This window comes from Sturnus vulgaris, chromosome 19 (genome assembly GCF_052056855.1).
Source record: "Sturnus vulgaris isolate bStuVul1 chromosome 19, bStuVul1.hap1, whole genome shotgun sequence".
NCBI lineage: Eukaryota > Metazoa > Chordata > Aves > Passeriformes > Sturnidae > Sturnus > Sturnus vulgaris.
The window spans coordinates 7,363,503-7,375,721 of record NC_142261.1 but is presented as its reverse complement, the minus strand read 5'-3'; the positions used below and the strand labels follow the sequence as shown (position 1 = coordinate 7,375,721).

The window sequence follows — 12,219 nt, the reverse complement described above, 5'->3', positions numbered from 1 at the left end:
TGAGCAGACTTCATTTTTCGAAGTCAGGACCCCACCTGTAGGGCTTCAGTGCTCAGAGCAGAGGGTGGGAGTGAAGCAGGCACCACAGGCACATTGATGCCAGCCCTGGGCCGATCACACAGTGTTGAGCAGCCGTGGGAGGCCAGCAGTGCCAGGACCTGCTCTGAGACACTGCTGAAAAGCCTGCTCTGGGCAGGTGCTTTTAACCAGGAACAGAAACCATCTGATAACACCCTGCATTTCTACTAGACTGAAAGGAAGAAGGGGAAAAAAATAGCCAACACCACCACCACCCAAAAACATACAGGAATTTTCTCTCCCACTAATGCAAGGGATTTTCGTGTAGAGTTATGGGGGTGGATGGCAGTTGAGAGTTTGGAATTTAGCCTTTAAAGTCTCTTGCCCACTCTGATGGGAAAGTTGCTCAGTGCCTTCATGACAGTCACTAAAGTTTTCCTTTAGTCATAGCCAGGGGCACAACACCTGCTGTTCCAAACATAGCATCCTCTGACAGAGTGCCAGAAGCTATCACCGGGGTAACTCGAGCAAGACAGCAGGACACAGATTAGCAGTGGCAGGAGCAAAGAAAGGCCGGTGACATTACTGAGGAACTTGGCACGTGGCAAAGGCAGACAACTAGAACACAACAGAAAGGCACCTTTCTTTAGTGACATACAACTAAAAAAAAAAGAAAATGAAAAGTGGGAGTTGTGGGTCACTGTGTATTGTGTAACCAATATCATCTCTCCTTGCTAAGTAACTTGTGTACCGTCAGCAGCTTTCCTGCTGTAATTCGTGGGAACCTTAGGGGACATCCAAAAATAGTCAAGGATATGTTTTTTTCTTAAGTCTCAGGCTAATCCTTATAATGAGCATTGAGAGAGAAAAATGGTTGGAAGCAGGAACACACTACTCAAATTCATTCCCATGGCCTAACAGCAGAAATATTTCACATTTCAGCTGACAACTAATCATTCACAATATTAATTTTCTGCCTGGTTATTTGACAGATTATTTTAAATCAAACAGTGGTGTTTGGTTGCATTTCATTAAAGATACACTGAATAATATAAACACCACTTTTTTTCTTCCAAACACGCTTTCATGGATCTGTAAGTTAGCAGTTAGATTTGAAGAGATTCCACAGCTATACAGATCATGCACAAGAGAAAGTTATTCACTAGCCCCAATTACCATTAAAAGGACCTACCATGCATGCAAATTAGACCCAGGAGTCAACAGGCTGGGGTTTAATGTCACGGGCATCCACCAGATTCACCGAAGCCCTGTTACTCCTGTTAATGTTTTTCCTATTTGTGTCATTCTGCAGCACAGGGTGAGGAGTTAAAGCAAAACAGAGCGGATTAATCAAACAAAACCACCAAACAAGTCAGCTTAAAGTAGCACAAGGGAAAATTAGTGGTAGAGAAAGAAACAACACCAGCAAAGGCACAATACTGACAAAAGAATCTGCAACAGCCAAAAGACCACACTTCTCTGGATTCCCAGCCTCCCTTGAGCTTTCCCACAGCTCATGAGCCACAACCCCCACAGCCACATTTCTGTTTGGCAGCACAGGGAGGAGGAGCAGCAGCTGCTCAGCTCTGCACAGGTGAGGGCAGGGCTGTGCACACCTTTGCTGTGTACAACAGCCTGGACTCAGGCTGCCCCCAGGTGCTCAGAACCAAGGGGCAGCACAGGCTGTGTGTGGGTCACACACTGGTGAGGTGAAATGTTTCTTCCTCTCTTTCTCATAAAAGCAAAGCAGCCACTTACTGAACTCTGGGTGTGCATCACTTCAGTCATATACTGGAGTTAGGGCTGCTTAATGTGATTTTTGAGGGTTGCATTGGCCCACTTGAATGAATTTTGAGTGGAAAAACTAACAAGTACTTGTTAATTTCCCTACTTTATCCTATTTTCCTTAAAAAGACATTTTTTCCCAAGCTTTTATTGATCAACATTCTTATACAACGTACTGCATCCATTCCTGCTACATCCTTGCAAAATGTGCTAGAACTGTGATGAGGGAACTATGAAGTTTATTTGATTGATATTGGCTCAAGCAAAACCATCTCCTGCCAATTGGAGGAGGGGGAGACATTGTAGGACATTAGTAATCAGCTTAAAAGAAGTCCAGGCAGACTGAAGCCACTCTCCAGGGTGTACCTTTTTGGAAAGGCAGAATGCAGCAGGAAATGCCTGACTAGGCAAGTTAAAACAGGCTGGCTGGTGCAGTAGGACATCTTCTTAGTTTACCATCTATGGAAGTATTTTTCTCCAAATCTCTTTTTTTTATTTCCTTGTTCAGTGATGGTGGGTTTGCCTTTCAACTGACTGAAGTTTAACTGTTTCCACTCAATATGAATTATCTGAATTTTCCAGTATTATTAACAATGTGCTGAAGATTATTAAGGACAGCCTTCTCTGCAGAATAGCCATAGTGTGTCCTATGACTGACTCTTATTTCAGTGAATCCTCATTTTTCTTCTTGAAATTACTTCCCCGGGGGAAAACCCAAGCTTGTCTTACAGCAATTCTCCCTGGTCACAGCATTAACAGACTTTTTACTCTGGAAAGGTACAGAAGTGCAACAGAAATTACATGGAGCCTGGTGAGCCACATTTGCACACAGCCCATAATACAAAAAGCCTTGTAAAGTAAGAATTCTTTTTAATTAGAAAGTAGTCTGAATTTGTACTTAGAAGGCACAGACATAATTTTGTGTGTCTCTTCTTCGCTCTCCATCTCCCTGGCCTATGGCCATGGTCCACCATCAGGACTGTGATTAAGTGTCACAGAAATGAGTACTATTCACCACACTGCTGGACATGGACACACAAGATCACACCTATTTCTCATGGTGAAGACAATGAAGCAGCATGACAATCTGAAGAGACTTGTCAGAACAGTCTGAGCACAGTTACACAGCTCAGGGCCAGGGAATGCTGCCTGGACAAAGGTGACAGAACAAACACTTGCTATTTTTACAACCTCATCCATTTACAAGAGTACAGCAGCTACCTGCATTTGCTCCTGCACTGGAAAGCAACATTTTGTTTTTATTTCTAGTTAACCAAGTGCTAAATTACAAAATAATGCCTTTATGTGGAATAAAAAAAGGCCCTTTACAGCCCCCTGGTGAGTGACTAGCCTGTGTTTCTGGCTGAGGACACTTGATTCTCTCCTTCCCAAGGCACTAACTAGCACTCAGCAGGAAGAGGGAGCTCACTTTTAAAGGTTCCTTCTCAGAGGCATCTCCTGTGTTATCACTGGTCTTGTACTTGCGCTCCTTGTCCCGGTGGTCGATGGTGGAATATCCATCTGAGGACAAAACACAACAGTCAGGCATGAAGCACAAACAAGAGCAGAAACAGAGCTGATGCAAGCAGAATTCTTCAGCAAAGGAAAAGGAAAACAAACCATCACAACCCAAAGATGCCGACAGCCTACTTCTCACGTGCTCCAGCTCTGAAATTTCATTTTTACCAGCTAAAAACAAACAGAGAAGCCTTCTTTTTATAGCACTGCCAGATGCTGGCAGTCATTAGCAAGCAGCACTGTTTTTATCACAGCCTGCTGCACTTTCTAGTGTGCCCAAGGAAAGCAGCAAGTTGTCATCTCATGCCCTGTGGCTAATGAGCTCCAAATTCAGCCCAAATCCTGCATTCCTTGCTTAGCAGCCTGATTAATTGGCTGTGTTCATTCTCTGAATGCTCTGCAGCCTATTCCCACTTCTCCCGAGCCTGACTACTAGCAGGACATGACAATAATTTGGAAGAGTCCCCATCAGAGCGCTGAGAAAAAGGGTCTGTCGAGTTGGAAGAAATCTCAATGCAAGCCCTGCTGTGCTTGGGCTGTCTTTCATTATGAAGCAGCACCTGTTGGTGCATTTCTCCTGACAACTGAGGAAGAGCATGAAAGCATGATGAACACAAGGAAGAAAACTCTGAGAAGGTTTTATAAAGAAATGGCTGTAATTATTTCAGAACCTTTGCTTTGAATCATTGTCAGACAATGCAAAACTTAATTTGTTTTCATGATGCATCGAATTTCCCTCATTATCAGTGACAAATAGATCCTTCCCTGCTCTGACAACATTGTAATCTGGAATAAATTACACCCGAATTTATACCTCCTTCTAGGCTTTTGTTTTCCTCTATGTAATTGAGGGATCATTAATGTTTTCTTGTCCTGACTAAGTGTGTTTTTAGACTATCACAAGAAGTTTTAGATAAACTATCAAAATGCCTGTCTCTCAGCCATTAAAGGAGAAGTGAGTGATGTATTTGTGGGCTTCTCATGGCTCTGTCTGCCCACATGACAACTGCACACAGAGCCAGGTCAGACTGAGAAGAGCTACAGTATTCTGTGTGCCTCAAACCCAAGTGCACAGAGACCTGCAAACAAGCACCTGAGGCAAGATGTATTTCTGACATCAAGGGCAGTAAGAGATGATTTAACCACGCTGACCAAAAATAGCTAAAGAATTCTGGAGTTATACATGTAGTTCACAGATCATAAAGCATGGTTTGTTACACAGCACTTAACTTACAATCACTTGTTGACAATCAAGATGCCTGACATTTTTAACTATCCCTTTTGAACAAAAAAAGAAAAAACATCAGCTGTACCCAGCTACCCAGCCAGCACTCATGAGAAGGCATGACTCATAATTCTCTTTCAAATGACAGGCATGAACACTGCCAGTAGGCTATGTCCTAATCTACAGATTCATCGTTTATTTAGGACAAAATACTTCACAGAAGTATGTATTAAGTGATGGGAAAACAGAAAATCAAATTTGCAGAAACTGGGTGGTAGCTTTTTACAATCTCATGGTAACTGTACTCACAAGGATGTAATGGATCACCTTGTATTTTTGTAGTGCCATCATTATGGGCGATTCCACAAACACTTCTAAAAGGAATTGGCAAGACACAATGGAAACCTTTGAACTACCCCCAGAAAGCAAGAGTTACTAAGTGAAGGATGGCAGCTGTGATACTTCCCAGGAAGCAAGGTCATTAGTAGACTGCAATCATAAATATAAAGAACCAAACCAGATCTTTAATACTATGAAAAAATGAAAACCCCCATACTTAGCCAGGACACATCAGAAAGAGGAAAATCCCACTTTTGCACTGGCAGTAATCTGGCAACAAAGAACACTCAAGAACTTTGCTCTTTGTGTCTGGATTCCAGCACAGTGTGCACTTCATCCTGGGGGCCCCTGGCCTGCACACAGAGCAGCACTGTCAGGTCACACGTCCAAAACACACACTGTGCTATGCCTCTGTCAACGTAAGCAGCAGCAGAGATAGAAGTTCATGATTTGATCAAATAAAATGAGAAATATCTTGAAAGAGGCTGCATCAGTAATCAGAGAAGTAATACCTCACTGCCCTGAGAACCATGGCTCTGCAATGAAGTTAGAAATATTGTTTCTCCCATGTTTCAGATTCAAAGAAGCAATGAGAATTAACTGCTGCTGTGGCATAAAGATCTATACATATCTTACTTCTCCCAAGGCATAAATACATTCTTTTGACTTACTACAATCCCTTGTATAGACAGAAGTTACACTGGTCAATAGAGGAATGTCTCATCCTTGGCTTGTTTACTTCTCTCTCAGTTTCCTCCCTGTTGTTGTTTCTATTGCTTCTCTTATCTCCCACTCACTCTACAGCAACGTTTTTATGTCATCACAAATTACAGGACCAAATATATACCTACCAGTGTCAGTCCATCTGTGCCCTCACACAGCTCTCAACTTAAAAAAGATCAAACCTCTAGACCCATCAAAGAGGAGGATGAGAAAGGTAAAGTCATGCCTGAAGATGGGCATGGAGAACAGTGGCATGTGAACTGTGTGTCTCTGGTCTGAACAATTTCACCTCCCAGGTGCTCCTGTCTGAGTGCAGGTTACCTGAGGCATACACAGAGTTCTGGAGGACTTGGCACAGACTGGAGATCACTGTTCTGCTGCCTCTGCAGACAGCTCAGGGGCAGGGCCCCAGGCACAGGGTGACAGTGAGCCTGACAGACCTGAGCATCCCATCATAATACAGGTTTTCTTCTATCTCCCAGCACATCCACACCCTACCCAGGCTGTTCCACTGCCCCAGTCACAGGGATCTGACTGGCCTAGCACTGCCAGCTGATGGGGAATATACCCTTCTGCCTCCCTAGCCACTGACAGCAAAGTGATTTCCTCTGTTGAGAAGGATGACCCCCACAGCATTAGCAAAGAAGCTGAGACAGCACCAGCAATTTTCTTCTTGTGATCTTGAAGCAGAGCCAGTGTGGGTTAACAGGTAAGGCCCAGGCACCAGGACAGCCTGAACACTGGTGAGAAGAGCCCACAGAGGAGGGGCAGACAGGTGGGGATGTTCTGGAACCATCAGTCCTGTACTCTGCAGGGGATGCACACTGGGCTGGAAGGACCAGTTCATTCCAAAGTGGAAAAAGAACAAAAGCTCCAGAACACAACAGTCCACAATGAAGTTAATTTCAGAAAATATAGTCTAGAGCAGCCTTGTCATGTTAGTATGCCCCTAAGACAAAGCCTGAAGAGAAGACATGAAATGTTGTTATTCCAGTTCCCTGGAATTAAGGATAGTACACCGGATAAATTAAGTTAGTCTCTTTTCAGCTGACCTCTGAAATAGCACAAAGTTATAGTCATATTGGAAGTAAAAGGCAATCAAGAGCTGGGATCAGGAAAACCTGACAGATCTCATCTTCTAAAGGTGATAAAAAGACTGGAGAGCAGCATGGCCCAGAGAATCTGCCTGATGCTGTACATATGCTGTAAATTTGCATTTTGTTTTGTACTCAGGGCTGTACCAATAACTCCTGAGAGCATAAGGCAGCAATTAATACTGAGACTATAAACAATCAGCACTGCCCATTCTGCAGCACCTGCCAGCACACAGCTACTCCTGCCAGGCAATCCTCTCTGAAGAGATTTTCCTCCATTGTAAGAACAAATGTTTCAGTGTTCCCTAAGGCAAAATACATATGGACAATTGATTCATGGCAGGTGGCATCTCATTTTTCCAAGAACACAAAAGGTAATGTATACCTGTTATTTTACTTTCTGAACATGCTTGGCTTTTTCTTGGCTCTAACTTGTTATTTTTTTATTCAGCCCAAATCACTAATAGTAGTGTACCAAGCTGTTTCATCTGGAGGCATTCAGATAGGTGCATTTAAATAAAAACAGCATCAACTGGAAGAAGTAAAGCAAATTCTCGAGAGATCACACAGCATCTTTATCTACCTTGGTAAAGAAAAAAAACCCTCTACAAGTTGAACACTACAGAGCTTATCAGTCTCAAAGCACATCACTGACAGTCAGTGGCTCTCCTCAGCCTACAGGAAAAGCCAGGCTCATTATATGCAGGTAAATGGAAAGTGGAGCCATGAATATCACACACACTAACCTACTTTTAGTTTTACCTACAAAAACAAAGGCAGAACAGATTTAAACAAAAGTAATACATTGAAATAAATTTCCTACATTTTTTTTTCTCTCTTTCTGAATCCCAGAGACTTGCAGATGCCTCAAGGACCGAAGAGCAGAATCAAAGCTGGGTCAGTGTACCTCCAATATATGCATAAAGTATTGGAGAAATTGGTGTGTAAAGAAAAAAACCAGACAATAACCAATGTTTTGTGAGGTAATATTTTGTTTTTAAATGTCAGCTTTATCCATCTGAAATAATATCTCCTAGAGAAATAGTTGAACTTTCCTGTGAGTGACAGTGTGCTCTATTGGAACAGACAGAGAGCTTGATCTATGACTGCATTTACCTGGGCCAAGTTCATCCATAGGTATCATATCACGACTCCCAGACTTCTCATTATCTAGAAAACAGAAGCATTGGAACAACTTGAGGTACATTTGCTTTGCTCAAAACCCGGTAGTTCTGCATCAGTCACAGAACCAGAGGGGTCCATAAAGTACTGAATGCAGAGATGATTGTAAAAAATTCCCAAACTATTCAACTGTTATCCATTCAGAAAGGAAAGTCTGAATCGAATTCTCCAGAGAGCACATGTAATCCATGTATTTTCTGCTTTGGCACTGTAATACAGGGCTTTCTCTTTCCAACAGAAACCACAGTTCTGCTTTGGACTACCTACCACGATTAACAAATTTCTCTTTGGTTTCTCCAGAACAGAAGAGAGAGAAAATAAGTAAGGGTGCAGCTTCTCATGGCACACAAGCCAATCCAGCAGCCTGCTGAGCCAACAGAAAACTAATCCACAAAGAAAACAAGTTTTTTGTCACATCAGCAAGCTGACCTAAATCATCCTCTGTCTGCATAATGTGCCAGGTTTGATCAAAGACAGGGAAGGTGGAAACAGGCAGGGCAGTGTGGGGCTGTTGTTTCTGCAGTAACCTGCAGTTAAACCAGAGAAAGTGCACCAGACAGATCCTGCTCTTAGCAACCAGAGCCAGGCTCAGGGACACAGCAACCATGGTGAAATCAAAGCTGATGTTACACTGGTGTTGGCGTGGCTGTGCCTCACAAAAAAGCACAGACAGGATTAGCTGGAACTTGAATAAACTCATCTCCAATTAAAAAATCCTGCATGGTAGAGGAAGAGGCTGTGCCAAGATAAGCACATTTATTTAAAAAAGGGAAAGACTCCAATACAGAGTAGGGGTAAGGTCAACCCCACTTGCAGAAGATTTAATTGATAACACTGTGTCCAAGGTGAGAAAACATTATCAGTAGCGTACACTTTGTAAGGGAAGAAATTCTATCCATCTCCAGGTAATAGGGACTGATTATTTTGAGACTGTGGGGTAAAAAAAATATAATGCATTTTCACCCCCTCGTGCTGTAACACAGTCACAGCAAATCCAGAAAACCAGTAAAGCACTGTATGCTAAGTGATAAAGAGCAGAACTGACCTTGACTTTTATCCACCAGAGGCAAAGTGCTGTCATCATAGCCAGACCTGCCAGCAGTACCTTTGGAGCCCTTTGGAGCTGCAGAAACAGACTACAAGACAAAAAACACAAATACCAAATTATTAGTCATGGAAACTGAACGATAAAAATAAATGAACCAACAGCACAGAGAGAGATTATGGAATGCTCTTAAGCCTCCCTTCTGTTGATAATATTGAACTGGAGTATTTTTTATTTTCACATAGATTTGATGGAGGAGTTTTCTCCCTGTTTTCTCAATGGCAGCACTGTTGCCCTGTAAAAGCAGCAAAACTCTTCCACAAGAACAGATGAGGAGGCTGCACGTCAAGCAGAGGTGGCTGCCCTAGCTGCTGTACAGAACGTTTCAAATGAGACACAACTAAGGCAAGACAAGCTAATTCTTCTGCTAGTAAACTGGGGCATTTGGGCTGTTACAGGGTGGCAAACTCCCCAGACCTAAAGAGCTACGTTCCACAGACCACAGCAAAGCACAGCCAGCAACTCCACGCAGGATGACGTGCCTGAGTAGGGCACAATCCACTGTGCTCTCACCTGCAAGAAGCGAAAACAAAGATCTACAGACTGCAAGATCTGCCTAAATAAGGACATCTCCACTAAGGCATTTTCCAGAACTAATTTCAGATCTTTACCTGAAAGTGTGACTTGTTCCATCCATCCTTCTGAAGGGCATTTCGTAGCTCTTTATAGCTCCAGATCATCTGAAGAATGTGAGATGCTGCTTTTGTTTCTCTGGGAGACTGGCTGATTTGCAAGATAAAATTACAGTTTAAGTATCAAGCAATGTCCAGTTATTTGTATGTTAATACCTAATAGTTCACATAGCTATTATCTGAACCTATAAGTAATGAGATATATGTGAAATAATTCAGTGACATATTCGTATCTATAGGAATTTGCTGACAAAAACAGAAATCAAAATGTTATGAATTTTGCACATTTCTGTGTTTTCACAGGGTATTTACATGTATTGCTGGACAAGCACTGAGGCCACGGTGATCCTTTTGTCTTGTAGCTGTCATTAACAAAGAACAGATAGATTCCATCCTGCCTAGATTTATCCGGGGGGAAAAAAAATACCCAAACCAAAAAAATGTTCTAAGTCACTTCAAACCTTCACCCCAATGTATATCCATTCCTCACAATTCAATGAAGTTGCTTCGTGGTTTAAAATACCTTACACAGTACTTTTGGTCAGCAAAAAACAAAACAAAAAGTTGTTTTTCAATGAAAAATGAAATTTTATCCATTCCTTACTAAGTCAGTACACAGACACCTTTTCTAATAAAAAACAGGCCTATATTTTTGGTGGCTCTCATATGTCATAACAATATAACCCAAGAAGGTTAGTTCAGCCACTCTCCCAGAAGTTTTGCAGCAAACACCTACAGTGTCTAACGGGCTGAATTACACGAAACAAAGTTTCCTCTACAGCAGACAGAAGAAAGTTTTTAAATGGAAGAAAATTTGTTACTTCAGATAATCACCACCAGCCCTTTGGCCAGAACAATTACTGCACATCATTAACCATGTCACTTGAAGAAACAGATTTCATCAGTGGCATTCCAGGAGTGGAACACTGCCACAGAAAAAAGGCCTTCCAAACTAAAACCAAAGATCATGATTTCACTGTAAATGCTGCCTGGTAAGTGTATATATGGTGCTAAGATGTCTCCACCAAGGAGAGAGCACGTCTTAACATGACTGAAGTGACTCCTCAATTAACCTTTTTCATCAAGTAAACCTTTTAAAGGTGCTGGCTGTTTTCACTTTGTTTATATTAACTGCTGAAATTACAGCTCTGAAAGGTTAGGATGCTCCAATAGTTTCACAAAGCAAAAGCTGCTGTTCATAGTGACGTTTTCATGTTTGCAAGGAGTTTTCTTATGCATTTTGCTTTCAACTGTCACTCACCTTGACTTGCTGATAGCTACCAGCTTCTGAATGCCCTGTGTCTGGATCAGAGACCTTGCATTTTCTGAGCTGTCAGTAATGATTTCATGGATGGTATTCAACACTGCAACCACTGTATCCTCTTCCAGGTTCTTTGCAGATCTCTGCTGCCTGCTGGGCAAATTTCTTACCAGCTCACCCATGGCATAACTACCTAGATAAGGAGAAGAGATACCATCAGGCAGCCCTAATAATAATTTCAGTTTCCCACCTTGAATGATAAAAGTCAGTGGTGTTTGCTATGTCAAAAAACACCCCTTTTATAATGCATGTATTTTAAACCACAAGAGTGTAAGTTCACAGGGTATTTATCATTCATTATTTCAAGGTGATTGACAGCTGATAAAGATAAAAAAAAGTCCATCATGGAATCTGAAAAGTATTGAAGGGAGGAAAAAAAAGCCATTTTTATTGAGAATTTTACAGTCAACATCTATCATATTTTGCAAAGCCTGAGGCAAAAAAGCATCCAGTAGCTGCTAATGCCAGGTGCTCATGCTAATACACGCACATGGTTTACTCAACTTAGCCTTGTAATGGGCCTTCTGGGGCAAGGTGTGCAGCCATGCATTTATTAACCCTCCCCAACAAAGGTAACAGTGTTTCCTCCTGGGTGCAGTTAGCCTTCTCCATGTATAGTACTGGCAAAAAACCAGGGAATCTGGACTTCATCATTCCCAGGTATCCACGTATACCATTTGCATGGATACACCTCTGAAGTATTAAAATGAGAATCTGACATATTAAGGTAGAATCCCACCTTGCTATTTGCCAGTATCAACTTTGGTGATGGCCCTAAACATGTCACCAGTATTTCCTGGCCCGACAAGGTTACAATTTAAACAAACACCTTAGTTAAATACAGAAGTCATCTAGAGGAAAACTCATCTCAGCTGAATCTTTCAAGATTTCAGCTTATGGGCAGCTGAGTGTTATTTACCACTTTGGATAACAGCTAGAGCAGTGCTGAACATCAACTTGAAGAATATTAAGTTGTTTAATGTCCTTCTACAAGTACCCATCAGGCAAAAGGATGAGAAAGAAAGGAAGAAGCAAAAAAAACCCCCCAAAGGTACAACTTTAGAGCTCCCTGCACCTCCCCAGGTTAGCTCAGCATGCCAAAGGCCGGACTCCCACTCTAACTGGAATAGCAGTCAGGCCCAAGGAACATTTGTGACATGTGAAAAGACAAGAAACCTCTTAACACATCTAACCTTCTGAACATCTACACACACTCCTCTCCTGCAAAGATCTACACCTAATGTTACTTCAAAGTTAAGAGATCTCCCTCAAGCCAC

At 42.1% G+C, this 12,219-nt stretch overlaps 1 protein-coding gene across 11 annotated transcripts in view; it reads right to left on the bottom strand.

The window, feature by feature from the left end:
- Positions 1 to 12,219, bottom strand: part of ARVCF (ARVCF delta catenin family member) — a 245,977-nt gene that overhangs the window by 5,335 nt on the left and 228,423 nt on the right. For 10 of the 11 annotated variants that reach the window (XM_088176225.1, XM_088176227.1, XM_088176228.1 and 7 more), the window contains 6 exons: positions 10,883 to 11,075; positions 9,601 to 9,712; positions 8,930 to 9,020; positions 7,819 to 7,872; positions 3,233 to 3,324; positions 1,211 to 1,324 (listed from right to left, as the gene is read on the bottom strand). In XM_088176225.1, coding sequence (XP_088032351.1) covers positions 1,223 to 1,324; positions 3,233 to 3,324; positions 7,819 to 7,872; positions 8,930 to 9,020; positions 9,601 to 9,712; positions 10,883 to 11,075 — 644 coding nt within the window. In that variant the 3' untranslated portion in view covers positions 1,211 to 1,222. The remainder of the gene's footprint in view (positions 1 to 1,210; positions 1,325 to 3,232; positions 3,325 to 7,818; positions 7,873 to 8,929; positions 9,021 to 9,600; positions 9,713 to 10,882; positions 11,076 to 12,219) is intronic. The other variant, XM_088176232.1, reaches the window with a different exon arrangement.